This window comes from Lissotriton vulgaris, chromosome 1_1 (genome assembly GCF_964263255.1).
Source record: "Lissotriton vulgaris chromosome 1_1, aLisVul1.2, whole genome shotgun sequence".
Lineage (NCBI taxonomy): Eukaryota > Metazoa > Chordata > Amphibia > Caudata > Salamandridae > Lissotriton > Lissotriton vulgaris.
In genome coordinates, this window is record NC_141685.1 from 507,909,535 (window position 1) to 507,937,292 (window position 27,758).

The 27,758-nt window shown below is 49.5% G+C and overlaps 1 protein-coding gene across 7 annotated transcripts in view; it reads right to left on the bottom strand.

Annotated features, from left to right (window-relative positions):
- Positions 1–27,758, bottom strand: part of SLC44A5 (solute carrier family 44 member 5) — a 776,473-nt gene that overhangs the window by 167,936 nt on the left and 580,779 nt on the right. For all 7 annotated transcript variants that reach the window (XM_086953881.1, XM_086953880.1, XM_086953875.1 and 4 more), the window contains one exon: positions 18,202–18,285. In XM_086953881.1, the coding sequence (XP_086810007.1) occupies positions 18,202–18,285 (84 nt within the window). The remainder of the gene's footprint in view (positions 1–18,201; positions 18,286–27,758) is intronic.

Genomic DNA, 27,758 nt, shown 5'->3' on the forward strand with positions numbered 1-27,758 from the left:
TGTCAGTCAGTCTCTCTCTCTGTCAGTCAGTCTCTCTCTCTGTAAGAGTCTCAGTCTCTCTCTCTGTCAGTCAGTCTCTCTATCAGTCAGTCTCTGTCAGTCAGTCTCTCTCTCTCTCTGTTGGTCAGTCTCTCTTTCTCTGTCAGTCTCTCAGTCTCTTTCTCTCTCTGTCAGTCTCTGTCAGTCAGTCTCTCTCTCAGTCAGTCAGTCTCTCTCTCCCCCAGTCAGTCTCTCTCTCTCCCAGTCAGTCAGTCTCTCTCAGTCAGCCATTCTCTCTCTACCCCAGTCAGGCAGTCTCTCTCTCTCTCTGTCAGTCAGTCTCTGTCAGTCAGACTCTCTCACTCAGTCAGTCTCTCTCTCTGTCAGTCTCTCACTCAGTCAGTCTCTCACTTAGTCAGTCTCTCACTCAGTCAGTCTCTCTCTCAGTCAGTCTCTCTCTCAATCAGTCTCTCAGTCAGTCTCTCTCTCAGTCAGTCTCTCTCTCAGTCAGTCTCTCTCTCAGTCAGTCTCTCTCAGGAAGTCTCTCTCAGTCAGTCTCTCTCAGTCAGTCAGTCTCTCTCACAGTCAATCAGTCTATCTCTCTGTCAGTCAGTCTCTGCCTCTCTCTCTCAGTCTCTCTCTCAGTCAGTTTCTCTCTACCTCAGCCAGTCTCTGTCAGTCAGTCTCACTCTCAATCAGTCTCTCTCTCTCTCTGTCAGTCAGTCACTCTCTCTCTCAGTCAGTTTCTCAGTCAGTCAGTCTCTCGGTCAGTCAGTATTCAGTCTCTGAGTCAGTCAGCCAGTCTCTACTCTCTCCCCACTCTCTCCATTCGCTCTCTCAACTCTGTCCACTCTATCTCTACTGTCTCTCTCTCCACGGTCTCTCCTCTGTCTCTCTCTCCACTGTCTCCCTCCACTGTCTCCCTCCACTGTCTCCCTCCACTCTCTCTCTCTCCACCCTCTCTCCCTTCTCTCTCTCTACTCTCTCTCCACTCTCTCTCTCCACTCTCTCTCTCTCTCCACTCTCTCGCTCCACTCTCTCTCTCCACTCTCTTTCTCCACTCTCTCTCTCTCCACTCTCTCGCTCCACTCTCTCCACTCACTCTCTCTCCACTCACTCACTCTCTCTCCACTGTCTCCCTCCATTGTCTCTCTCTCCACTGTCTCTCTCTTCAATGTCTCTCTCTACTCTCCATTCTCTCTACACTCTCCACTCTCTCTCCACTCTTTCTCTCTTTCCACTCTCTCTCTCTCTCAACTCTCTCTCTCTCTCTCCACTCTCTCTCTCTCTCCACTCTCTCTCCACTCTCTCTCACCACTCTCTCGCTCCACTCTCTCGCTCCACTCTCTCTCTCCACTCTCTCTCTCCTCTCTATCTCTCTCTCCACTCCATCTCTCTCTCCTATCTCTCTCTCCGCTCTCTCTCTCCACTCTCTCTCTCTCCACTCTCTCTCTCCACTCTCTCTCTCTCCACTCTCTCTCTCTCCACTCTCTCTCTCCACTCTTTCTCTCTCCACTCTCTCTCTCTCCACTCTCTCCAGTGTCTCTCCATGCTCTCTCCACTCTCTCTCCACTCTCGGTCTCTCCACTGTCTATCTCCACTCTCTCTCCACTGTCTACTCTGTCTCCACTGTCTCTCTCCACTCTCTCTCTCTCTCTAGCCACTCTCTCTCTCCACTGTTTCTCTCCACTGTTTCTCTCCACTCTCTCTCTCTCCACTCTCCCTCACAAAGTAGTGTGCGTTCCATGGGTGTCCGCAGAAATGCTTTCAGGAGGGGCACATTTTTAACTTCATCACCATCCCCCTTGCACCCTTCTCCCCTCTGCCTTGCACCCTTCTTGCCCACCCTCTTGCACCTTTCTCCCCTCCCCCTTGCAACCTTCTCCCCTTCCCCTTGTACCCTAGTCCACCTCCGCCTTGCACCCTTCTCCTCTCTGTCTTGCACCCTATTCCACCCCCACCTTGCGCCCTTCTCTAACTTTCACCCTTCTCCTCTCTGCCTTGCACCCCTTCCCCCCTCCGCCTTGCACCCTTCTCCACCTTGCACCCTTCTCCCCTCTGCCTTGCACCCTTCTCCCCTCTGCCTTGCACCCTTCTCCCCTCTCCCTTGCACCCTTCTCTCCTCTGCCTTGCACCCTTCTCCCCTCTGCCTTGCACCCTTCTCCCCTCTACCTTGCACCCTTCTCCCCTCTGCCTTGCACCCTTCTCCCCTCTGCCTTGCACCCTTCTCCCCCTCCGCCTTGCACCCTTCTCCCCCTCCGCCTTGCACCCTTCTCCCCCGCCGCCTTGCACCTTTCTCTACCTTGCATCCTTCTCCTCTCTGCCTTGCACCCTTTTCCCCTCTGCCTTGCACCCTTCTCCCCTTTGCCTTGTACCCATCTCCCCTTTGCCTTGCACCCTTCTCCCCTTTGCCTTGCACCCTTCTTCTCCTCTCTGCCTTTCACCCTTCTCTTATCTGCCATGCACCCTTTTCCCCCGCCGCCTTGCACCCTTCTCCCCTCCACCTTGCACCCTTCTCCCCTCCGCCTTGCACCCTTCTCCCCTCCGCCTTGAACCCTTCTCCTCTCTGCCTTGCACCCTTCTCCCCTCTACCTTGCACCCTTCTCTACCTTCCACCCTTCTCCTCTCTTCCTTGCACCCTTCTCCTCTTTGCTTTGCACCCTTCTCTTCTCTGCCTTGCACACTTCTCCCCTCTGCCTTGCACCCTTCTCCCCTCTGCCTTGCACCCTTCTCCCCTCTGCCTTGCACCCTTCTCCCCTCTATCTTGCACCCTTCTCCCCTCTGCCTTTCACCCTTCTCCCATCTGCCATGCACCCTTCTCCCCCTCCGCCTTGCACCCTTCTCTAACTTTCACCCTTTTCCTCTCTGCCTTGCACCCCTTCCCCCCTCAGCCTTGCACCCTTCTCCACCTTGCACCCTTCTCCCCTCTGCCTTGCACCCTTCTCCCCTCTGCCTTGCACCCTTCTCCCCTCTGCCTTGCACCCTTCTCCCCCTCCGCCTTGCACCCTTCTCCCCTCTGCCTTGCACCCTTCTCCTCTCTGTCTTGCACCCTATTCCACCCCCGCCTTGCACCCTTCTCTAACTTTCACCCTTCTCCTCTCTGCCTTGCACCCCTTCCCCCCTCCGCCTTGCACCCTTCTCTACCTTGCACCCTTCTCCCCTCTGCCTTGCACCCTTCTCCCCTCTGCCTTGCACCCTTCTCCCCTCTGCCTTGCACCCTTCTTCCCTCTGCCGTGCACCCTTCTCCCCTCTGCCTTGCAGCCTTCTCCCCCTCCGCCTTGCACCCTTCTCTCCCTCCGCCTTGCACCCTTCTCCCCCGCCGCCTTGCACCCTTCTCTACCTTGCATCCTTCTCCTCTCTGCCTTGCACCCTTCCCCCTTCTCCGCCTTGCACCCTTCTCCCCTCTGCCTTGCACCCTTTTCCCCTCTGCCTTGCACCCTTCTCCCCTTTGCCGTGTACCCTTCTCCCCTTTGCCTAGCACCCTTCTCCCCTTTGCCTTGCACCCTTCTCCTCTCTGCCTTGCACCCTTCTCCCCTCTGCCTTGCACCCTTCTCCCCTCTGCCTTGCACCCTTCTCCCCTCTGCCTTGCAGCCTTCTCCCCCTCCGCCTTGCACCCTTCTCTCCCTCCGCCTTGCACCCTTCTCCCCCGCCGCCTTGCACCCTTCTCTACCTTGCATCCTTCTCCTCTCTGCCTTGCACCCTTCCCCCTTCTCCGCCTTGCACCCTTCTCCCCTCTGCCTTGCACCCTTTTCCCCTCTGCCTTGCACCCTTCTCCCCTTTGCCGTGTACCCTTCTCCCCTTTGCCTAGCACCCTTCTCCCCTTTGCCTTGCACCCTTCTCCTCTCTGCCTTGCACCCTTCTCACCTCTGCCTTGCACCCTTCTCCCCCCCTGCCTTGCACCCTTCTCTACCTTGCATCCTTCTCCTCTCTGCCTTGCACCCTTCTCCCTCTCCGCCTTGCACCCTTCTCCTCTCTGCCTTGCACCCTTTTCCCCTCTGCCTTGCACCCTTCTTCCCTTTGCCTTGTACCCTTCTCCCCTCTGCCTTGCACCCTTCTCCCCTTTGCCTTGCACCCTTCTCCTCTCTGCCTTGCACCCTTCTCACCTCTGCCTTGCACCCTTCTCCCCCTCCGCCTTGAACCCTTCTCTACCTAGCACCCTTCTCCTCTCTTCCTTGCACCCTTCTCCCCTCTGCCTTTCACCCTTCTCCCATCTGCCATGCACCCTTCTCCCATCTGCCATGCACCCTTCTCCCCCTCCGCCTTGCACCCTTCTCTACCTTGCACCCTTCTCCTCTCTTCCTTGCACCCTTCTCCCCCTCCGCCTTGCACCCTTCTCTACCTTGCACCCTTCTCCTCTCTGCCTTGCACCCTTCTCCCTCTCCGCCTTGCACCCTTCTCCTCTCTGCCTTGCACCCTTTTCCCCTCTGCCTTGCACCCTTCTTCCCTTTGCCTTGTACCCTTCTCCCCTCTGCCTTGCACCCTTCTCCCCTTTGCCTTGCACCCTTCTCCTCTCTGCCTTGCACCCTTCTCACCTCTGCCTTGCACCCTTCTCCCCCTCCGCCTTGAACCCTTCTCTACCTAGCACCCTTCTCCTCTCTTCCTTGCACCCTTCTTCCCTCTGCCTTTCACCCTTCTCCCATCTGCCATGCACCCTTCTCCCATCTACCATGCACCCTTCTCCCCCTCCGCCTTGCACCCTTCTCTACCTTGCACCCTTCTCCTCTCTTCCTTGCACCCTTCTCCTCTCTGCCTTGCACCCTTCTCCCCTCCGCCTTGCACCCTTCTCCTCTCTGCCTTGCACCCTTCTCCCCTCTACCTTGCACCCTTCTCCCCCTCCGCCTTGCACCCTTCTCTACCTTCCACCATTCTCCTCTCTTCCTTGCACCCTTCTCCTCTTTGCCTTGCACCCTTCTCCTCTTTGCCTTGCACCCTTCTCCTCTTTGCCTTGCACCCTTCTCCTCTTTGCCTTGCACCCTTCTCCTCTTTGCCTTGCACCCTTCTACTCTTTGCCTTGCACCCTTCTCTTCTCTGCCTTGCACCCTTCTCCCCTCTGCCTTGCACCCTTCTCCTCTTTGCCTTGCACCCTTCTCCTCTTTGCCTTGCACCCTTCTCCTCTTTGCCTTGCACCCTTCTCTTCTCTGCCTTGCACACTTCTCCCCTCTGCCTTGCACCCTTCTTCCCCTCCACCTTGCACCCTTCTTCCCTCTGCCTTGCACCCTTCTCCCCTATGCCTTGCACCCTTCTCCCCTATGCCTTGCACCCTTCTCCCCTCCGCCTTGCACCCTTCTCTTCTTTGCCTTGCACCCTTCTTCCCCTCCACGTTGCACCCTTCTTCCCTCTGCCTTGCACCCTTCTCCCCCTCTGCCTTGCACCCTTCTCCCCCTCTGCCTTGCACCCTTCTCGGCCCCCCTTTCCCTCTCCCTGCAGACGCCCATGGCTTACCTGAGGGCACCATTTTGCTGCCTCATCCCTTCTCATGTGAGTTTGCCCTGGAGAATACTCTGTCTGGGGGCCCCACTCCCACCCTTGTCAGGGTCCCGAGCACTGCTCTGTGCTGTCTCTTGCTCTCTGAGGCCCCCACCCCATCCTTGTCCCTGTCTCTTCTTTTCAATTGTGGGTGGGCCCCCCCACCCCATCCTTGTCCATGTCTCTTCTCGGATGGGGGCCTGTCCCTGTCTCTTTTCTTCCCTTCTCTTGTGGGGTTGGCCCCCACCCCATCCTTGTCCCTGTCTCTTCTCTTCTCTTGTGGGGTGGGCCCCCCACCCCATCCTTGTCCCTGTCTCTTCTCGGATGGGGGCCTGTCCCTGTCTCTTCTCTTCTCTTCTCTTGTGGGGTGGGCCCCCACCCAATCCTTGTCCCTGTCTCTTCTCGGATGGGGGCCTGTCCCTGTCTCTTTTCTTCTCTTGTGGGGTGGGCCCCCCACCCCATCCTTGTCCCTGTCTCTTCTCTTCTCTTGTGGGGTGGGGCCCCCACCCCACCCCACACCATCCTTGTCCCTGTCTCTTCTCTTCTCTTGTGGGGTGGGCCCCCCACCCCATCCTTGTCCCTGTCTCTTCTCTTCTCTTGTGGGGTCGGGCCCCCACCCCACCCCACCCCATCCTTGTCCCTGTCTCTTCTCTTCTCTTGTGGGGTGGGGCCCCCACCCCACCCCACCCCATCCTTGTCCCTGTCTCTTCTCTTCTCTTGTGGGGTGGGCCCCCACTCCATGCTTGTCCCTGTCTCTTCTCTGCTCTTGTGGGGTGGGCCCCCACCCCATCCTTGTCCCTGTCTCTTCTCTTCTCTTGTGGGGTGGGGCCCCCACCCCACCCCATCCTTGTCCCTGTCTCTTCTCTTCTCTTGTGGGGTGGGGCCCCCACCCCATCCCCGTCCCTGTCTCTTCTCTTCTCTTGTGGGGTGAGCCCGCCCACCCCATCCTTGTCCCTGTCTCTTCTCTTTTCTTGTGGGGTGGGCCCCCCACCCCATCCTTGTCCCTGTCTCTTCTCTTTTCTTGTGGGGTGGGCTTTGTTTATCGGAGAGAGTGGGGGCCGGGCTCTGTGCTGCCTCAGAGGAGCAGTGGAGACTGCTGTCTCTGGGGCCCCAGTCCTCTTGGGACTGTCTCTGGCTCTGACTGAAGAGAAACAATGTATATTGATACTTTGTTTCTCTTCAGTCAGAGGGAGGGGGCGAGGGGCTCCGAGCAGGCTGCACCTGCTTCAGATGAAGAGGGAGAGAGGCTTGCTTCAGCGCAGACCTCTCTCACAGCTCTCAGAAGAGCTGAGGGGGCCAGGGCCCCCTGGGGCCCCCTTCATTAACTGTAGAGAGTGAGGCCCCCCCGCACCGCGGGGGCTGCGGGGGCGTTTGTTACGCCCCTGTGGGGTCAGACAAAAGAGGGAGACAAAAGTCAAGTATGAAGTAAATATCAAGAGTGAAAAAGCAAGAGTGAGGCAAGGACAATAAGGAGTGGAGTGGGATAAAGTATGGAGGTAGCAAGCAAGGCGATACTTAAACATTGGAGAGAAAAGAAATTCTCTGACCCTTGCAGCAAGGAGAAACAGAAGATTGAACTGGGGCAGTGAGTAAAAAGGGGAGGAGCAATGAGCTTTCCTTTGGGATTCTGCTCTAGCACTATCTCCAGTGACCTACACCTCCTATACATTGATCTCCCACCAATCTTTGCCTGACCTTCTTGCACATCCTCTTAACAGAACTGTCAACTTCCAGAGCTGCAATGATGAATGTTAAAATTGGGTTACTGGTTGAGGGGGGTGAAAAACTACTCAAGCAGGAACCACAATCTTTGTCAGGGTGAAACACAAGCAAACCCCAAATTAACCTGTGCTCAACCCCTGGTAGCTTGGCACAAGTGGCATTGTCACAAAAGCAGTGAAGCTTAACTTAGATGCAATGTGTAAAGTACTTATGTAGCACTTCAAACAGTAATAAAGTAAAAACACAACACAAGACAAATCCCACATCAATTACAAAAAATAGAGGAAAATGTAGTAAATTGTTTGAGACCAGACACAAATCCCATCAGTTGAACCGGAGATATGCAATTTTAAACATTCAAGTGAAAATAGTAGCTAGAAGCACAAAGAGCCAATTGTGGTTATCTGGTCGTGCCTGGCCAGGATAAAGTCACAAATTCAGGCTGAACGAGATGGAGCACGACCAGATACAGGGACCTAGTTAGACCCGTTGAACAAGAGTACCTTAAATCCTGGTTGCAAAGCATTGCAAGATCACACATGAAGGAAGCGTCGCACTGTGGCAGTTCAGAATAGTTGAAGGCTGCAATACAAGGTCCTGCATTATCGTTAAGGATGCCGTCAACGAAGGGCTTGCGATGCGAAGTCCTACTTCGAAGATGAATCACGCACTGGCTGGTTCAGAGGAGGCGGCCAGGTGAAGTCCTGCATCGGAGATGTATTGCACATCAGCAGTTCCGAAGTGGAGCTGTGAAGAGATGCGTTGCGCTGTGTCAGTTCTGACCAGAGTAGGGCTGGCAGAGCACCTTCAAGTCCACTTTCAAGGGTCCAGGACTGGGGTGACACCACTTGAAAGACAGAGTTACAGCAAGCTGAGTCTAGGTGCTGGGTTCAAGATGGTTGGAGCCTGTTCTGTCCCTGAGGCTCCTGATCAGGAGGCACTCTGGTGGTCCTGGAACCAAGATGCAGGTCCAGTCCTTCTTGCTCAGACAGTAGTACAGCCGGACAGCAGGGCAGAAGGGCAGCGGGCAATAGAGTCCCACTCCTTTTGGCAGAGCAGCACAACAGTACTTCTGAGTTTTCCACAGGTGTAATGAAGTACGAGTAGTTGGATCTGAGGATCTAATATCTATACCAGGTGCCCACTTTGAAAAAGGAGAATTCAGAAGTGTTTGGAATTTTCTGCCTCCCTCCCATGGCCCCAAATTGTCTGGGGTCTCAAGAGACTAGTGTCAAGCCCTTAGTGAGTGTCTTCATGCAGAGCCTTTGTGATGCTCAAATGTGGTAGGTGACAGCTCCTACCCCTCATCGCGTCAGAGATGGCCCATGCTGACAACACCTATCATCCCTGTGTCTCACTGTCTGGGAGCAATAGAGAAAGACGAACTTCCAGCAACACATAGTCATGTGACCCAGGATATAAGCAGCAGACTGCAAATGATTTTGACAAGAAAATGACAGCGTTCCAAAAGTGCAAAAAGAACAATTGATGGACAGAATGAAGAACACTGTCATACATTTACCCCAGTACAGAGATCTGGGCCTAAACCCATCGATTTTTGCTCACCATGCATTTCCAGTTTGGACCCAGCCATATGCAAATCAGTCTTGACCCTGCCCCCAATGGGAACAGTCCAGCCTGAACTGTCAGGACAGGTCCTCCCTGGACTGGAAACAAGCATCCTAGGACCGGTTTTGGGCTTTCAGCTCTCATCAACCAGGATAGCTTGATTCCAGTGGCATGGAGAGCACCACACCCACGTCTGGGGATAGCCGTTCCACTCAGGGTGACAAATGCAAAAAGAAGAATTGATGGACAGAATGCAGAACAATGTCATACATTCACCCCAGTACAGAGATCTGGGCCAAAATCCATCGTTTTCTGCTCACCATGCCATTCCAGTTTGGACCCAGGCATATTTAATTCATTCTTGACCCTGCGCCCAATGGTAACAGTCCAGTATGAACAGGGTCAAGAGTAATTTGCATATGGCTCGGTCCAAACTGGTGTGGTGACCAAAGACTGATGTATTAAACCCAGATCCTTGTGACTGAGGGTGAATGTTTGCATTGTCCAGCATTCCGTCCATCAATTGTTTCTTTTGCATCTGTCGCCCTAAGTGGGAAGGGTATTGCCAGACATGGGTCCTGTGCTCACTACACCACTGGATTCAAGCTAGCCTGGCTAATAAAGGGTGATGCCCTGAAACCGGTCCCAGGATGCTTGTTTCCGGTCCAGGAAGGACCTGGCTTAGCAGTTTGGGCTAGGCTGTTCCCATGGGAACAGGGTCAACACTGATTTGCGTATGGGTGGGTCCAAACTGGGGTGGTGTGGTGAGCAAAAGAATGATGGATTAAACCCAGATCCTTGTGACTGGGGGTGAATGTTTTCATTGTCCAGCATTCCGTCCATCAATTGTTTCTTTTTCATATGTTGCCCTAAGTGGGAAGGGTATACCCAGACCTGGGTCCCGTTCTCACTACACCACTGGATTCAAGCTAGCCTGGCTGGTGAAGGGTGATGCCCTGAAACCGGTCCCGGGAACTTGTATCCGGTCCAGGGCAGACCTGGCTTGGCAGTTTGGTCTGGAATGTTCTCATGGGGAACAGGGTCAAGACTGATTTGTATATGGCTGGGTCCAAACTGGGGTGGTGTGTTGAGCAAAAGAATTATGGATGAAACCCAGATTCTTTTGACTTGGGGTGAATGTTTGCATTGTCCAGCATTCCATCCATCCCTTGTTTCTTTTGCATATGTCCCTCTAAGTGGGAGGGGTATGCCCAGACTTGGGTCCCCTACTCACTACACCACTGGATTCAAGCTAGCCTGCTTGATGAAGGGTGATACCCTGAAACAAGTCCCAGGAAGCTTGTTTCCAGTCCAGGGAGGACTTGGCTTGGCAGTTCGGGCTGGACTGTTTCCATGGGGAACTGGGTCATGACTGATTTGCATATCCAAACTGGGGTGGTGTGGTGAGCAAATGAATGATGGATTAAACACAGAAACTTGTGACTGGGGCTGAATGTTTGCATTCTCCTGCATTCCGTCCATCAATCCTTTCTTTTGCCTCAGCTTTCTAAAAGTGGCGTTTTCAGAATTGTGACCTAAAATTCGAATTTATTATAAAAGAGGACTTTAAATTACAATTCTTTTGACAACAAACTTGATATTTCTCCCTTCTCCCAATTGAAAGTTATCACTTATTAAATGTAATTAGTTAACCCAATGTTATTCTATGGGAGAGGTGGTCCACTACCAGGATATGTGAAAGTTAAAGGCACATGTCCAACTTTTATAATTCACTGAACCTTGCCCTCAGGTTATTTAGGACCTACCTTTGGAGTGACTTACGTAGATCGAAAAGGAAAGTGTAGGTGTGGTAAAATATTTATTTTGCCAGGTCAAAATGGAAGGTTATGTTATAGTACCTGTCTAAGCGCCAGGACGCCCCTTGGCTGGGGCAGCTGTGCGCTATAAAAATAATATTAACATAACATATTAACATAACACTGCACACACATGCTGCAGTGACAGGCCTGAGGTATGTTTAAAAGGCTACTTAAATGGTTGGCGCAATGAGTGCTGCAGGCCCACTAGTAGCATTTAATTTACAGGCCCTGGGTACATGTACCACTTTACCAGGGACTTTCACGTAAATTAAATGTGTAAATCGGGTGTAAGCCATTTCCATGTTCAAAGGAGAGAGCACACACGTGTTAGTACTGGTTAGCAGTTGTAAAGTGCTCATAGTCCTAAGGCCAACAAAAATGATATCAGCAAAAATGGAAGAGGAAGGCAAATGTTTTGGGGGAAGACCACCCTAAGGCTGTCTGGTCTAACAATGAGCATACAGCTAGAAAAAGAACTCAGCACCACACACTGAGCATACCTAAAATGTAAACTTTGTTTGAGGGTCAGTGAGTTATGCATCTAGAAATGAATAATTTATTTCTGCAATGCTATAATGTAGGTGGGCTGTGGGGGAGGATTATATATAATTTTCTAAATACTACCAAGAAATAAAAACTCTCAAAATTATGTTGTGAGTACAGCACATCGCACATTTTTTGGTGGAAATCAAATTATTACATTTTGTTAAAAAAAAGTATTTCACAAAGTTTTACAGTGACAGGAACAGATTCAGGCACGCCATCATGCATATTTTCTGCCAAGAGTATTATTTTTAACACCATCGCTGCTGATGATCTCCTCCTCCTGTGCTGGGCCCTAATGTAAATGGGTGTGGTCGTGATGGAACCATTCCATCATCAGCACAGCCCAACCATGACTGATGACGGAATGGTTCTGTCACAAGCATCGAAGGGGATAAGGGATCTTATATAGGGAACAGGACCATCTCTAGGGCTGTGCGACTGGTGCCACTGCACCGGGTGCTGACTTCGCAGCCTGTTCAGTGTTTGCTACTTTATATTGTGCTTAAAGGCACCTGCTGCTGTGTTCCTGGCCTCTAGAGATGTTCAGGCAGCAACTAAAATGTGAAGAAAACTCCGGTGATTAATGTTCTTCCGGGCGAGATCGGAGTTTTGTCTAAAAGAAGTTCTGACTCGAGGAAGTTTTTATTCTTGGTTAGGTAGTGCAGAGGGTTAATATGCCTGCTGCACACAACATGTACCATGGAGATCACAAAGTGAATGTAATGTAAATATGTCAGTGGGCGACTGCGTTTGTCAGAGACTTCCTTTTGTAAGTTGCAGTTTACAGTGAGCTATTATCTGTAATCAAAGAACTGCTGGCAGACTTCAAGGTATAGGTTATAGCTGTATGTTTTTTTCCCCAGACTTTCATAATTCTAATGTTCCAAAAAGGGTTGATTTGCTTAAAAATCTGTTTTTGTTATTAAAGAGAGCCACAATCCATTATGTTACATCTTAAATTCAGAGTTTGTGCTTCTCCAGACCAAGTACTCTTTAACTACACTGCCTACTAATATGGAAGACATGTAAATTCACCCCTTGTTGTCCTTTGTCTTATGTCCTAAACACTGATTTACTCACCCATGATTGATAGTCTCTCTGTAATGTGTGCGTTATGTACAGTGCTCTGACACCCTTCACTTTTATGAGTGACGCTATGAAATTTATCAAATAGATCTGAGAGTGAGTGGTTATGGAGACTGTTAAAGGGTGGTAGGGAGGAAATCTGTGGCATAGCTGGTCATTGGGAGGGGCGCCAAAAAACATTGCCACCAGTGCTAAATGCAGCCCTGATAGGGAAGGCATAGTCAAATGCTTTTGGAGCTACGTGGAAGAACTCTGAAAGCAAACAAATGTCTGATATGCCACTTCGTGGGAAGCGGAACCTTCTTATAAGCAGTGCAATTCCTATTTGCCTATAGCAGAGGGCAAATGTATTTGTATTAATGGGACTTTATTACACATGAGTACAGAGGGGCTTATTTACAAGCCCCTTGCGCCGCTGGAACATCACCGTCAACGTAAACCTCGGAATGCGTCAGAATGCTACGCCTCCCCAGTGTAGGCGTAGGGAGGAGCAACAAGGAGAAATGTTTTCATTTTTCCTAGCTTTCTCTTCTTTCTATGTGTGGTGCATTAGAGAAAGGAAATCACCTCTTGTGATTGTTTTGTGCAGGAAGGTATACCTTCCTGCACAAAAACAATCTCCCCTGAAACGCAGACACCCTTGCACCATGGAGCAAGGATGCCTGCATTGGCGCATGGGTAGCTAATTGTGCGCCAGGGCAGGGGAAACCACAGGGAAGAGACATATTATTGTAAATATGTTGCATCCCTGTACTTTGAAAGTGACTCAGTGTGGTGCAGACAAATGGCTTGCAGTGCTGCGCTGAGTCCCTTTCTTGTAGATAAGGCCCAGATTTTCTCCCATCAGTTTACGTGCGACTGAATAGACATGTCAACCCTGGGCTATGGGGGAACTGTCATCTTTGTTTCGGTCGCACTCTTGACTTGACAATATTGTGTCGTAACAGAGGTCAAAATGTGGGCGGATCGAAGGGGCACAACATGCCCATACTTTTTTAATTTATGAAAAAACGTTCCCCTACTTTTTGTAAAAAGACAATCGTCCTGGGATGGTTATGTCATCTGAAATGTCATTTAAGGAGTCTCCCGTGCTGTGAAACCGAAGGCAGGGGGACAGCTAAATAATAAATAAGGCTTCTTGCCAGAGTGCCCTGCTTGCCTGAATGAAATGCGAATGTATGCAACTGGTTAATCTGTGAATGTAAATGGTGCTTGAGAGCCAGTACCTGCTTCAATTGATGGAATCCCTGGAAGCTTTGTGATGATAAAGATTTATTCTTTACGTGGTGGTGCAAGGGAGTTACTAGCTGAGCTGTGAGGTGTGTGCTTTTAAGGGACAGTTGTATATAAAAAATTGCATTATGTACAGTCTGGGTATTACTAACATCTATATTTTGGAAGCACCATTTTACTTTTTGGGCATATTGTAGCATTCTATCTTATACTGTGTGCAATGCAAGTTTAAAACAATGACTTACATACTAACAGTGCTTTCTGTGTCAGGTTAGGACCTCGAAGCACTAAAAGTACACAAGTCACTATTCTCCACTGCAGCAACCAAGATGCAATTCTGTGGCTCTCTGGTTACACATAGACCTCTGCTGTGAATTAACTAACAGGTTTCATAATGTTTTATAGTGCAATTAACTTAACTTTAAAAACATTATTTTTCATTTAAGCTATGCACTATTTTATATGCAGCTAACCGAAGGTGAAAGACCAAAAAAACGTGAGGGGCAGATTTACAAGCCCCTTGCGACATGTTTACGACACTGTTGCGTCACTTCTGTGACGCAGTGGCATTGTAAACAATGCTCCACTATGCAACAGATTTACAACATGACGCATCTAGTGAGATGTGTCACAATGTAAAGCCCTGCGCTACATTATACCTGCGTCAGGTATAATGTATGCATGGTGGGAGTTCCGTCGCAAAGAAGCCCCGTAAAAAAATGACGCTGTGAAAACTACAATATTTCAAGGAGTCACTTTTACGTCTCCACTGCGTCAAAACCTAACACCTGCTTGGAGCAGGCGTAAGGGGTGACGCAGCAGAGCAAGTACAGGCTCGACCTGCGCAGTGCTGGAGTTGCATCACGCTTGCGGCATGACACCAGCACTGCGTCACCTATACGCTGACAAGTGCGTCTCGCATCTGTCTCTCCTTTGCCCACGGTGTGTCGCACATCCATGGTGGTGCAAGAGGTTCCTAACGTCACGCAACATAGCTGACGCATCCCTGCTGATCTGCAGGGAAGCGCCAGATATTGTAAATCTGCCCCTGAATATTTTGTTTTTTTAGCCACACCTGACCTCGGACACAGGATCACTAACCCCACCCCCACTGCATGCAGCACCACAGTTCCCATACTATTCTTCATGCCCTTCAACCGCTCCAAAACGTTGCTCCCAAAGACATTTTACTCTTACCGGGGAACCAGTATTATTATCTTAGAAATAGTTTTATTTCCTTCCTTACATTGCTATTATTATGAGTTTGATTGCACTGGGCACGCATCTTCATCACTAACGCCTCAGAGCTCCCTCACAGGGACTCGTTTGATAGGAAAAAGTTGCTGATGTAATAACGTTTGCTTTTGCATTCTGTCTTCTCTGCGTTTTTGTAATTTTAATTAAAATGTTAAAAGCACAGACTATGTAAATAACAGCTTCCACATGTTCCCGCTGCGGTACCTGGCGTGCTCACTGATATCTGTGTGTGTGTGTGTGTACATGAGTTTATTGCTAAGCGCTCTTATAGTTTGCGTTGTCACCGTTTCACATATGATACAATAATGGAATTACATAGCCACACGATGGCAGCATTGGACAAGTAATGAAACATTTTACTGCATTTTCATATTGCAGGGGCCTTATTTATGAAGGCCTTGCGCCACCGATACGTCACTTTTTCCCATGTTAAAAGTGACGCATCGGTGGCGCAAGGCCTTCATAAATGAGGCCCCAGAACTTTAACTATCAGAAGCGGAGCAAGGGCATGGGATTGTCATTGTTGTTGACAGCGACATTGTTGGATTAACTGTACCCGTTTTAGATTACTTTTCTATATGCCTTTCTTGTCAGTAACTTTATTTTTTCTGACTTTTCTCTGGAACTAACAAAAACGTCCTCATCGATTCTGCATAGTGTAGGTTTTTTTTTATTGTGTAACTTAAAGGTGGAAGAGGGTGACACTAGGGACCGTATTAAGGAAAGTGCCGCGTGTGCACCTGCAGGGCACTTTGATATTACAGAAAGGGCTGCAAGCGTTTGTGATGCCCCTTCTGCAACACTGTAGGTCAGAGCTATCTTCAGAGGGCGCTCCCTCATTTGCACCTGCTCTGAAGAGGATCCCTTTCCCCTACTCGAAGTGCAGGTGCCCCTGCACAGAGCAACATGGAGCTCTGTATTTCAACTGATGCGCAGCCGCCAGGGAATCACATTCATCAAAATATGTCACACAGTCCCTGTTTGGGCACAATACACATTTTTTAGAGGTGCGCCGTGACGCAGACAGGTAAAGTGCTGTGCACCCTATTTGTGATATTGGCCCAGGTTGGCATATGCCTATATTTTTCAGAAGTATTGAAGGTGTGAATACTGCTGTTTTAATTTTAAAAAAATGTGATCAGGAAAAGTGTAGGCACAAGCAAAATATACCTTTTGATGAAAGACACAGTTAACTGAACTAAAATGCTTGATTTATGTTACATTTATCCTTCACGTGAATTCCCATTTCTTGCATATTTGTCCCAAACATATATTTATTTCAAAATGTTTTTAAAGGGCTAATTGCTGATGTAAATATGCAATTATTACTGATGGTTCAAGCACGTTGTACAAAAAAAGTTTGTTACGCAATGTTGCACTTTGTAGAAACAGCCGTTTTACTGGGTTACAAGGCAAGTAATATGCTGTTTGACTTTAACCAGACAATTAGTCACCGTTTTATTTCTTTACATAAGTCTAAAAGGCAAATAATCGGATTAATTCACCAGCAATATCCATAAACTGTACGATCAAGTAAACAAACGGGCACTACTTTAATAGTTATATAACAGCTTTGTACATTTCTGATGGAGATCCTGTAGCACACTGGACAGTCAGGACCAGGAGGGTGGCACTGCCACTGTGCTGTGAGCCATTAAAAGCTTGGTGCTCATTTAATACTCATTTTATCGACCTCAGAAAATGAAACACAGATTTGGAGCAAGGCCAGCCTTCGAACTTGAAGTCATTGATCTACTTTGCTGGTGATAAGGTGCACATATTAGCGATTTGCAGAAAGAGTTCAGTCTCTTGAAGCTGTAGAAATCATAATTGTTGACATGGCGAAAATGGATACCCACGTTATGCCACAATGTCATTTATTGACAGAGAAGATAAACTGTATCCTACTACGCCTCCACAGGCACTACTTCTAGGCTTTTAATTGAAATCCTAGGACCCTTTTCACAAAGGTAAGCTTACAAGTGTAGCTTTTCTCTCGTTTCGATCTACACCTACATCCAGATGTATATCTCCTCATGGATGGAATTTAGCATTTCCAAGAGTAGATATGCACTTAAATGTAGACTTGTGAGTCTCCCCCTCTCAAATAAGAAAGGGAGGAATTCTACAACGGAATTTACAAGTTTAAATTTATTATTAGTGACTTTCCACCTGTTTGCGGTGATCTCCACCACTAGAGTGTAGATCTCCCTATAGAAAGTAATAACAGAATTTTAAGACAATCAATTTTAAATGACTAAAATATACATTTTCTTGTTTTCATATAGAAATATTGAAAACACATTTCCCTAGTTCCTATTCAATATGAGATTTGATTGGCTGCCACCACATCAAAGAGATGAGGCAGCAGCCATCTTAGGACTCAGGACTGAGTCCTGAGGAAAAAAATGTAAAAAATAGATATAAGGGGGCACGATAGGGAAAGCCTAGTAGGGGGTGCCATTATAGTAGGGCACAAGTTATAGTAACTTGAGACAACTATAACTGGCAAATTTCAGTGTTTTTATTAATTTAAAACAGTTTGTTTTAAGTGACATGTTCACCTAACTATAACATTCCTTTAACCTTTGGACAGATGGAGGAATGGATAGATAGATAGATTGTATTCACTAATAAAACAAAGTTTAGAGTTGTTGTAGTTAAGTTATATGGTTAAGTGCTAGGACATTCACTTGAGTTAAAAGAAACTGAAATTCATTTAAAAAAACTACGGTTAAGAAGATGTTATAGGGAAGTGTCGGAAGGAGCCTAATTTAAAAAATATATATATATATACTAAAATATAGCAATTATAGTTTAGTGAACAAACTATAACTTGCAAACCCATCATGCACTGCTTATGACCTCACATATTACATCACTCCTGACATTTTATGACTCAGGTGGAGTGGAATTATGATATGGAAACTCTTCACTGATCATGACTGGTTTGGTTCCAGTGCCAGGTTTTCCTACGTGTAGGAACGCCAGACCTATTTTTCACTCCGGTAATTATGACCAGTAAAATCACACATGCAGCCTAAATCACATGCCATGGTGCCTGATAACGTTTTTCTTTGTTCGCCCTGCAAAAATATTCTTCCCTTTCTCTCCCCTACCCTGCCACACAGTCCATCCACCCCCAGTCCACAGGGAAGCCCTGCCCCCATTTCCCACCTGTAACAATGAGCAAACAATAACGTTCCTGGAGGGAGTAGAATCGGAAATGTTTGAAACCACCACGCCCAAGGCCCAGCTTGACGAATCAGTGTGAAACCTACCATAAAGGACGCAAACTGGAAGCCTTTTTTGGGAAATTTCGTGCCGATTTATGGCACAGTGTCAAAGTGATTGGGAAACCAAAAATGTCTTTTTAATGAAAACTCAGGCCTAACTATAACTACACTGTTACTATCACCACCAGTGTAAGATAGCTCTGATGTCATCCCAAACCCAAGCTTTTAGTGAATCTGTACAAATAAATATTAAATTAATAATAACACCGATAAGCTTGAATACTTACATCAAGATCCAGTACCACGATAGAGCATAATCTTCAAATACTTTCATCCCAATCGATCTTGCATCGAGAACATTATTGATGCCACTTTAAGAGAAACAGGACATTTCAGGGCCACATCCGATATATGTACACAGCAAACAATAAGCACAATGTCAGCAAACAAAGCATTTATTGAACATGCAAACTTGTGTACACAATGGTTTTAGTGAAGCAATGCTTAAAATGTAAGTTTTCAGTTATTTTGTTTTTTTGTCACCAAAAGGTAATGCCAAAATACAACAGCTCTAGGTCTATGTTGAGAAAAGCATCAATAAAGTTAAATCAAGCTAAAAAGAATCTAAGAAGAGCCAAAAATCTCAAGGAAAATAGTTCCCTTTTAGGCATGCTGTCAATACATCTTCTTTAACTAAAGGCAAAGCAAAATGAGTCTTTCATTTTGTTTTAGAAAAGGATCCAAAGGTCTTTTCCCATTTGAAAGAAGCACTTTGAAACAGTGTTAAAGATAGCCTGTTCCTCACACATGATGCAGGTTGATCTTCATACATGCAGGAGAAAGCCTGAGCTTGACAGATGCAGAACTGTACACATACATATCGCAGCCCGATCTTCCTGGAAACAAATGTCAGCCTGATCTCCATACATACATGACTCAGCCTTGCCTTTATACATACACACATTCAGCAGTCGGATCTTCACACATACAGAAAGAAGCCTGATCTTCATACATGCAGCCAGCAGTCTAATCTTTGCACATACAGTAGTCTGACATTTATACATACATATGATTGTCTCATCTTCATATAAACAGGAGACATTCTACTCTCCATACTTTGCTCATAGGTTTGAGTCAGATCTTCAGTCATACAGCTGGGAGACCGTCAACATTTCATAAATACAGGCGATACCATGGTTTTCATACATAGAGGGGATATTCGGATCTTCATGCTAGCAGACAGCTGGCTGATGTTTATACACACCGATGGTACCCTAATTTTTATACACCCAGAAGGCAGTGTGTGTTCTTCATTGAAACAAGAGAGATTTTGATCTTCATACATACAGACGGTATAGCAGCATGATCATACAGGAGGCAAAGCGATCTTCCTCTAAAGAGAAATCAGACTGATCTTTATGGAAACAGGAGAAACCCTGATCTTCTTATCCACTCTTCCTAAGACTATTCTCCAGCTTACAACATTCAGCCACTCAAAACCTGCCTCCATTTATTCTAGATTTAGAGGTCAGGTGCAGAGCTACTGAACAACTGCTCCATATTTAGCCTTGGCTATGCGATAAAACCCCTTGATGTCTTCAACACTCACCACCGCCAACAACTACAAAATCACTTGGGTCCACTTTGATTACAAACCTCTCTGTCAAAGCACACACTACCAAAAATCCAAGATAACATCATGTATGAGGTAATTGTTCTCCCTCTGCTGAGCCCAGTACTTTTCCAGTCTGGGCGTGGTTTTACTCTACCATGCTATCTGATAATGTATTGCTGTGAGGAGAGGAGTCAGTCCTCTCGATGCACTCTCTGGGGTGTAGAACTGACAGGGCCCATCTGCAGATGAATATTATTTAAATAAATATGTGTCTAATTCTTCTCCACTGCCTGGCTGGATTATTTAATTGTTAGTGATAGATGAGTGAGGTAAGTCGCTCAGGTGGATTTGAGCCACACTTATCAATGGTAAAAGCTATCTTAAATGGTATTAGGAGTGTGGGAAGTTGTGAAAAGGTCACACCACTGTCTAATATTTTTTATACTATTCCACCTATGAAAATTGTCTAAAAAATAAATTTGAGGAGGATGTTGCAGGCAATAGGATGATTCACACTGATGAGCACCTGTCCAGCCCATGTCCTGAATTGTTCGAGCTCTGCCCATCCATACTCAAAAAAAATCATGGATGCCAGCTACTGCATAAGTGGTCAATCTTCCCAATCTGCCCACTGTGGTTCAACTACTCCCCTTGTACCTCGCTGATCCATCCCGCTTTCCAGCACACCCAGCCATTTTCCCTCCTTACATGGTCTGAGGCACTTCCACCATCTTGACCAGACTACCCCCGATTTTTGTGACTGTCCTCCCGGGAACCTAAATGCAGTGTCCTGTGGGATATGCAGCTTGAGTCCATCATTCCTGCTTTTAATTAACTGAAGTCCAGACCAGGGACCTTCCACCACTAAATGATGGATGGGGAGGTGGAACAGCAGTTCCTCATGCTTAATTTAGACATCCACCACATGGATGAAAGCCACATCCTACTCAATGTATTAATTGAGACCAATTTAGAACCCATGAAAAGCATGCTGCATACCGCAGCAGAGCTCATTAAATCCTGCAGAGGCTCTACTGCTTAACTAGTTTGGTAAAGAGCAGCCTCAGGCAGATACCACCAAACCAGGAGATCAGACAATGCAGCTGTTCTTATCCTCCTTCTAGTCAAAAAGAATCTGAAGATGCTCCTTTTTAAAGACCACTACAAACCTAAATGTTAGACCTGGTACCATTGACGTGAGTCTCGCTTCAATTTTTAACTGATTGCCTGGTCTGTTTTCGATCTGTTTTGCTGGTTTAGATGCTTTGGGCACTGTGCCACTGATAGTCTGTGTCACAGTGCAAGTTCTCCCTATGTTAAATTGATGTATTGATTAGTGACTACATGATTGGCTTATTTGATTTACTTGTCAGACCTTAGTATAGTGCACCATGTGTGCCCAGGGCCTGTAAATCAAATGCTGCTGGTGGGCTTGCAGCACCGATTGTGCAACCCACAGAAGCAGCTTGTAAAATGTGTCTCAAGCCTGTCATTGCAGAGCCTGTGTGCAGTCTAGAACTGCCATGTCAGCTTAGCATGTGCACCCACTTGCCAGGCCCTAAACCTTCCCTTTTCTACATATCAGACACTCCTAAGGTAGGCCCAAGAGCAGGGTGCATTGTATGTAAGAGGTAGGACATGCCCTGATGTGTGTGGCATGTCCTGATAGTGAATTACAGCCAATTATGCTTTTCACTATTGCAAGGCTACCTGTCCTCATAGGCTAGAATGGGCAGTTTGATTATAACATCCTATAATCCTAACTGACCCAGGGAACATGGTAGAAATTTGAATTTAGTATGCCTGAACTCAGGATGATGCACTACATCTGTTAGTAAACTTGGTTTAACGTTTTGTGTTTGAAAATACCCTTTTTAGAAAGTAAGTATTTTCTTGCCTAACCATCCAGCCTGCCTCTGCTAGGTTGTGTATTCTATGTCTGGTTTTCTGAGTGACAGGGGCTAGGCTGGCTCCAGGAGACAGGGTGAGTTAGCGCAGGGCTGAATAGACTTATCTGCATGTTGATTGGTGGGAGGAGTAGCACCTGGGCCTGAATAGGGCTGTGCCTGCCTTCCACAATGCTGCCTCCCTCCACCTCCTGTGGTGTGTCTGATGACCCTGGCCCACCCTGCCAAAGGAAAGAAGGAGTCTGTGACATTGGTAGCATCACATTAAAATCAGTAGGCTTTTACACTTAAGCTAGTACACATGTGCCCTAATCACATCCCACATAGGCTAGGCAAATCCATTGTATTTAGTCCTATGGTGTGCTGGGTTGGTGTAGTTACATTTCGACCCCTATGGATATGGAAGGGGTTTTCTTGCCTCATGTTGGGGTCTTCATCAGGATATAAACGTGAGCGCATTGATGTAAAGGTCGGCGTCTGAACCGTCACTGCGTGGGCCAGCGTGAGCTCCTAAAGGTTTTGGCCAATGCTCATGTGGTTGAGCATACTCTTGCACCTATTTCGCGTATTTAGGCCAGTGGAGGACGATTTCTTAATTCAGTGCGTGCCTGGCACCATTCTGATCCATGGTCAGCGTTTTCTTCAGCCGTCAGCAAAATGCTACCAATGTCACACCACCTTTACCGAGTCCCTCACAAACCCGATCACATCCCTTCCTTCCTTCACTGAGAGCACTATCGCTGTGATGCTTTGAAAATTACGCTTATATACTTTGAAGACAAAAAGTTACTTTTGTGATGCAGCAATTCACAATCGACACGATTGTAAAAATAAATACAATCATATTTTGAATATTGTTAGCTTTATTGTTCACTTTGTTTAATAATGCATAATGATACATATATGTGGTGAACGTTTTTTCATGTACTAAGACAGAATATTTAGAAGCAACTGCGTAAACTCGGACCACTTTTAGAATATCCCCAGGCATCAGACTGGATCCGGAAACTTTTCCGTAGCAATACCCCTGCGCGTCGGTAGGCGTCGTCCACGGCTCCGCGTCCGTCGTCGGCGTCGTTAGTGCCAGAATGACTTTGCCGGAGTACTTAGGCACCGCCCTCGCGCGCTGACGTCAGTTCTTATACACAGCTTTCCCGCGCCAGATACGCAGAGCCATGATGGAACCAACACTGGTGCCATGAAACTAGGGCCCTGAAAGGGGATGACCTTAACCCTAGATATCGGTTCGCAGAACGGGGAGGATGGGTGGGTCGGTAAGAAATCTATCACTAACTAATGTCTCTTACAGATATATTGTTACACAAGTAGTAACTTGTGCATCTGAAAGAGACACGTTAGTGATAGATTCCTTACCTTAGAAAAGATACCCCAGCAATACCAACCCCGGTGGTGGGTCTGCCAACCAATAATCACACCACAAAGTCCTGGAGGACGGAACGGCCAAAGAAGCCATCCCTCCGGACTTGGCTGTCCAGGCAGTAGTGTCTTGCAAACGTGTGCAGCGAGGCCCACGTAGCTGCCTGACAAATGTCCTGCAAGGGGACGCCTCAGCCCAGGGCAGTAGTAGTCGCCGTCGCCCGAGTGGAGTGGGCCCTCAGCCCAACAGGAGGTTACTTCTTAGCCAAAGAGTAACAAGCTTGGATGCACAACACGATCCACCGATAGATGGTCTGCTTGTGCACCGCCCGTCCTTTCTTAACGCCCACGTAACCAACAAAGAGTTGGTCATCCACCCGGAACTGGCGTGTGCAATCCAGATAGTAAGAGAGCGCACGTTTTGGGTCCAGACAGTGGAGTATCTCTCCTCGGTGATGGACTGCCGATGTGGAAGGCTGTGACTACCTTGAGCAGGAAAGAGGGTTTTGTCCGCAACACAACCTTGTCCGGATGGACAGAAAGGAAAGGAGGTTTAGAGGAAAGGGCCTGGAGCTCACTCACTCTCCTGGCAGAGGTGATGGCAACCAGGAAAGCAGTCTTAAGTGTAAGAAGACGGAGAGGACAGTTATGAAGTGGCTCAAAGGGAGCGCACATCAAGTAAGTTAGAACCAGGTTCAAGTCCCACTGGGGCATCACGAAAGGAACAGGAGGGAACATATGAGTGATGCCCTTTAAGAATCTGTTTACAATGGGGGACTTGAACAAAGAAGGCTGATCAGGTAGCCTTAAGAAGGCTGAAAGGGCAGAAAGGTAGCCCTTGATAGTGCCCAGAGCAGAGCCCTGCTGGGCAAGAGAAAGAAGGAAGAGGAGAATCTCGGAAAGAGGGGCATTGAGAGCAACCACAGTCTTTGCTGTGCACCATGCCACAAATCTGTTCCACCTGCAGGCGTATACCAACTTTGTGGAGGGACGCCTGGCTGCCAGAATGACATTACAGGCTTCAGGAGGCAAGTCAAATGGCCTCAACTGTCGCCGCTCAATCTCCAAGCATGGAGGTGGAGACTGGACAGGTTCGGGTGGAGGACCGTCCCCTACTGCTCCGACAGAAGGTCCTCCTGAAGAGGCAGACGAATCGGGGGATCGACTGACATAGTGAGTAGCTCGGGATACCAGTACCTTCGCGCCCAGTCCGGAGCCACAAGGATGACGTGGGCCCGGTCGCGCTTGATTTTCTTCAGCACTCTGGGCAGAAGTGGTAGAGGCGAGTGCCGCCTTGGAAATTCCAACGCGCAGAACTGATGACATTGCGCATTCTCTTCGGTGGTGAATAGATCTAACCAAGGCTCTCCCCACTGCAGAAAGAGGCCTTGCGCCACGTCCGAGTTCAGGCACCATTCGTGATCCATCATGCACCTTCAGCTGAGCTCGTCCGCCCTGGCGTTCAGAGAACCTGCAAGGTGTTGAACCACCAGAGTCACGCCCTGATGTTCCAGCCACTGCCAGAGGCACAGAGCCTCCTGGCATAGGGTCCACAACCCACCCAACCCTGTTTGTTGCAGTACCACATGGCGGTGGTGTTGTCCGTGAACACCTGCACTACACTCCGCCGGACAGAGGGGAGGAATGCCTTCAGTGCTAGACGAATCACCCGCAGCTCCAGAAGGTTGATATGGAGCCGGGACTCCACCGGAGACCAGAGGCCTATGATCTCCGCCTCTCCCATGTGGCCTCCCCAGCCCTGGAGGGACGCGTCCGTCAGAACTACTTTCTCCGGTTGGGGAAGGGAGAGGGACCTGCCGCTGACCCAATCGCGGTCCGTGAGCCACCACTGCAGCTGTCTCACAGTGCCCTCCGAGATCTTGACATGGTCGGACAGGTTGCCCTGATGTTGGGCCCACTGAAACTTCAGGTCCCACTGCAGAGCCGGCATCCGCCACCTGACGTGATGCACCAGAAGGATGCAGGAGGCCATCAGCCCCAGAAGCTGCAGAGTCAACCTGACCGACACCTGGGATAAAGGCTGAAAGATTGGAATCAGAGCCTGAATATCCTGGACCCACTGTTCGGGAGGATGAACCCGAAACTGCGCCGAGTCGAGGACCGCTCCGATGAAGAGGAGCTTCTGAGAGGGGCACAGGTGTGACTTCGGCACGTTGATGGAAAACCCCAGCTGGTGCAGGAGGTCCGCTGTTGTCTGGAGGAGGCTGACAACTGTCTGGGGCTGTCTTCAACAACCAGTCGTCGAGGTAGGGGAAGACTGATACCCCTAACCTGCGCAGATGAGCTGCGACCTCCGCCATAACTTTCGTGAACACCCTTGGGGCGCTGGTAAGGCCGAAGGGGAGCACGGTAAACTGAAAGTGCTCGTGGCCTACCATGAACCGCAGGTAGCGCCGGTGGGCCGGTGGGCCGGCAGGACGGGGATGTGGAAATAAGTGTCCTGCAAGTCCAGCGCTACCATCCAGTCTCCTGGGTCCAGGGCAGCTAAGACCTGAGCCAATGTCAGCATTTTGAACTTCTCCTTCCGGAGGAAGCCATTGATGTTCCGTAGGTACCAGATAGGGTGCATGCCCCCTTTGCTCTTCTTGGGTACCAGAAAGTAGTGGGAGTAACAACCAAACCCTACTTCTGGCCCAGGAATGCGCTCGATGGCCCCCTTGGCCCAGATGGCCGTAACTTCCTCTTGCAGAAGTCGCAAATTATCCCCCGACACACGGTGGTACTGCAGTGGCATGGCTGGAGGGGTCGTCTCGAAGGGGAGGGAGTAGCCCCTTCGGACAATTTGCAGCACCCACATGTCCGACATGACAGTGCCCCGTGGAAGTGATGATGGCGAACCCTGCCCCCCACTGGCGTCACATGGGCCTGAAAGCACGGACTAGGAGGGTTTTGAGGCGGATGCTGCAGGGGACGGTGTGGACTGGCCTCGCTGTTGTCCCCGACCACCAACACGGCGGTTTCCACGGCCGCCACCACGCTGTGTATTAGTCTGCGGTGCGTGGCTGGCAGCACGTGTGGGAGCGCCCCTTCCTAGGCCACGAAAGGAGCGAAATGCACCCGTTTGCTGGCGTGGGGCAGAGAGACCCAAGGACTTGGCCATAGCCCTGGAGTCCTTAAAACGCTCAAGCGCATGGTCTGCCTTGTCGCCAAAGAGGCGACGGCCATAAAACGGCATGTCCAGAAGGGTGGCCTGGACATCAGCCGGAAAGTTGGCGGTCCTCAACGGGGCGTGGCGTCGAACTGCCACCGTTGTTGCCATCGCTCTGTCCAGTGAGTCCGTGGTATTAAGCCCACACTGGATGGAATAGCGTGCCGCATCTCGACCCTCCGCAAGGGCTTGGGCGAGTTTAGTCCGTGCCTCCTCCGGACATTGAGGCAGCACGTCCGCGACCGTGTCCCACAGAGTGTGGGTGTAGCGGCCCAAGAGGCATGCAGTATTGACTGACCGCAGTCCCAAACTCAAGGACGAGAACACCTTCTTACCGAATTCTTCATACCTCTTGGATTCCCGATCGGGCGGAGCCGGCGGGAATGCGGTCCGGGAAGTAGAGGCTTGGATAATCAGGCTCTCGGGGTGGGGTGGGTCGACAAAAAGCAAGGGTCGCCTGGAGCCGGTGGGTAGTTTCTGGCCACATTCCTATCTACAGGCTGACTTGTAGCGGGCTTGGACCAAGTGCCCAAAAGAACGTCACACAAGGCCTTATTAAATTGCAGTAGAGGCTCAGCGAGCTTGCCTGCGGTTTAAGGACCTCAGTGAGGAGGTTAGTCCTCACGGCCGTGATGGGGAGCTCCAGACCCAATGCCTTGGCCGCCCGCGTCAACACTACACTGTAGGCAGCCTTCCCTCTGTATCCACAGTTGGAGGGGAGACAAAACCAGTGTCTGGCGAAGTGTCCAGTCCACTGGCATCCCAAAGCTCACATGTCCAGTCCTGCTGAGACTGGCACTCCTGTGTAAGAGGGTCCACAGACCCCTCCCAATCTCCCTCGTCACCCATCACCTGAAATTCAGGTTCAAAGGATGGGGCCGGTTCGTGGAAATAAAAATCTCCCTACGTCGTCGAGAGCGGCGCCCAGAGGCGCGCTCCGGTGCCGGAACCGAATCAAGGGCACGATCGGGGCGTCGTCGCCCGTGGGCGGCGCCGGGGGTAACACTCTAGGCGCCGGCGTCGGTGAAGTCATGAAGTCGACCAGCAACGACCCGGTTCCGGAACCAAAGTCACTGGCGGAGGCGGGGCCGAAGCACCCGGCGGCGTCGGAGCCGAAGCACCCGACCCGCTATGCCCCGCAGCCGGGACCGCTGGGCCCGAAGGCGCCACGGAACCCGGCGGAGGAGGGAGAGTCCTCATAGCCATGAGGTACCGCTCGACCTCCTCAGGCGTTGCATCATGCCCAGGGACCGGAAGGTGTGGGGCAGGCTGCGGCGCCCGCGACTCCGTCGGAGCCGCGTGGGTAGTGTCACCCGAATCCCCGGCCACGTCGTGCGAGCGTCAGGTTGGGTCAGAAGAGCGATGACGCCTTTCTGACCTCTCATGCCTCTTACCTGAGGATCTTGATCCCGAAGACCGATGCCGACTCTTGGAGCTATGAGGGCTTCAAGTTTAGTCAAAAAGTGACTAAGGGGTAGAGCTTCTCTGGATCTGCGCTAGCTGTCGCGGAAAAAAGAAGAACTGACGTCAGCGCGCGAGGGCGGCGTCTAAGTACTCCGGCGACGTTATTCCAGCGCTAACGATGCCGACGACGAATGCGGAGCCGCGGACGACGCCTACCGACGTGCAGGGGTATTGCTACGCAAAACTTTCCAGATCCAGTCTGACGCCTGGGGATATTCTAAGGTAAGGAATCTATCACCAACGTGTCTCTTTCAGATCTGACACCGCAATGCGCCAACGACGCCGCACCTCCTCGACGCCTTGAGCTGTCTT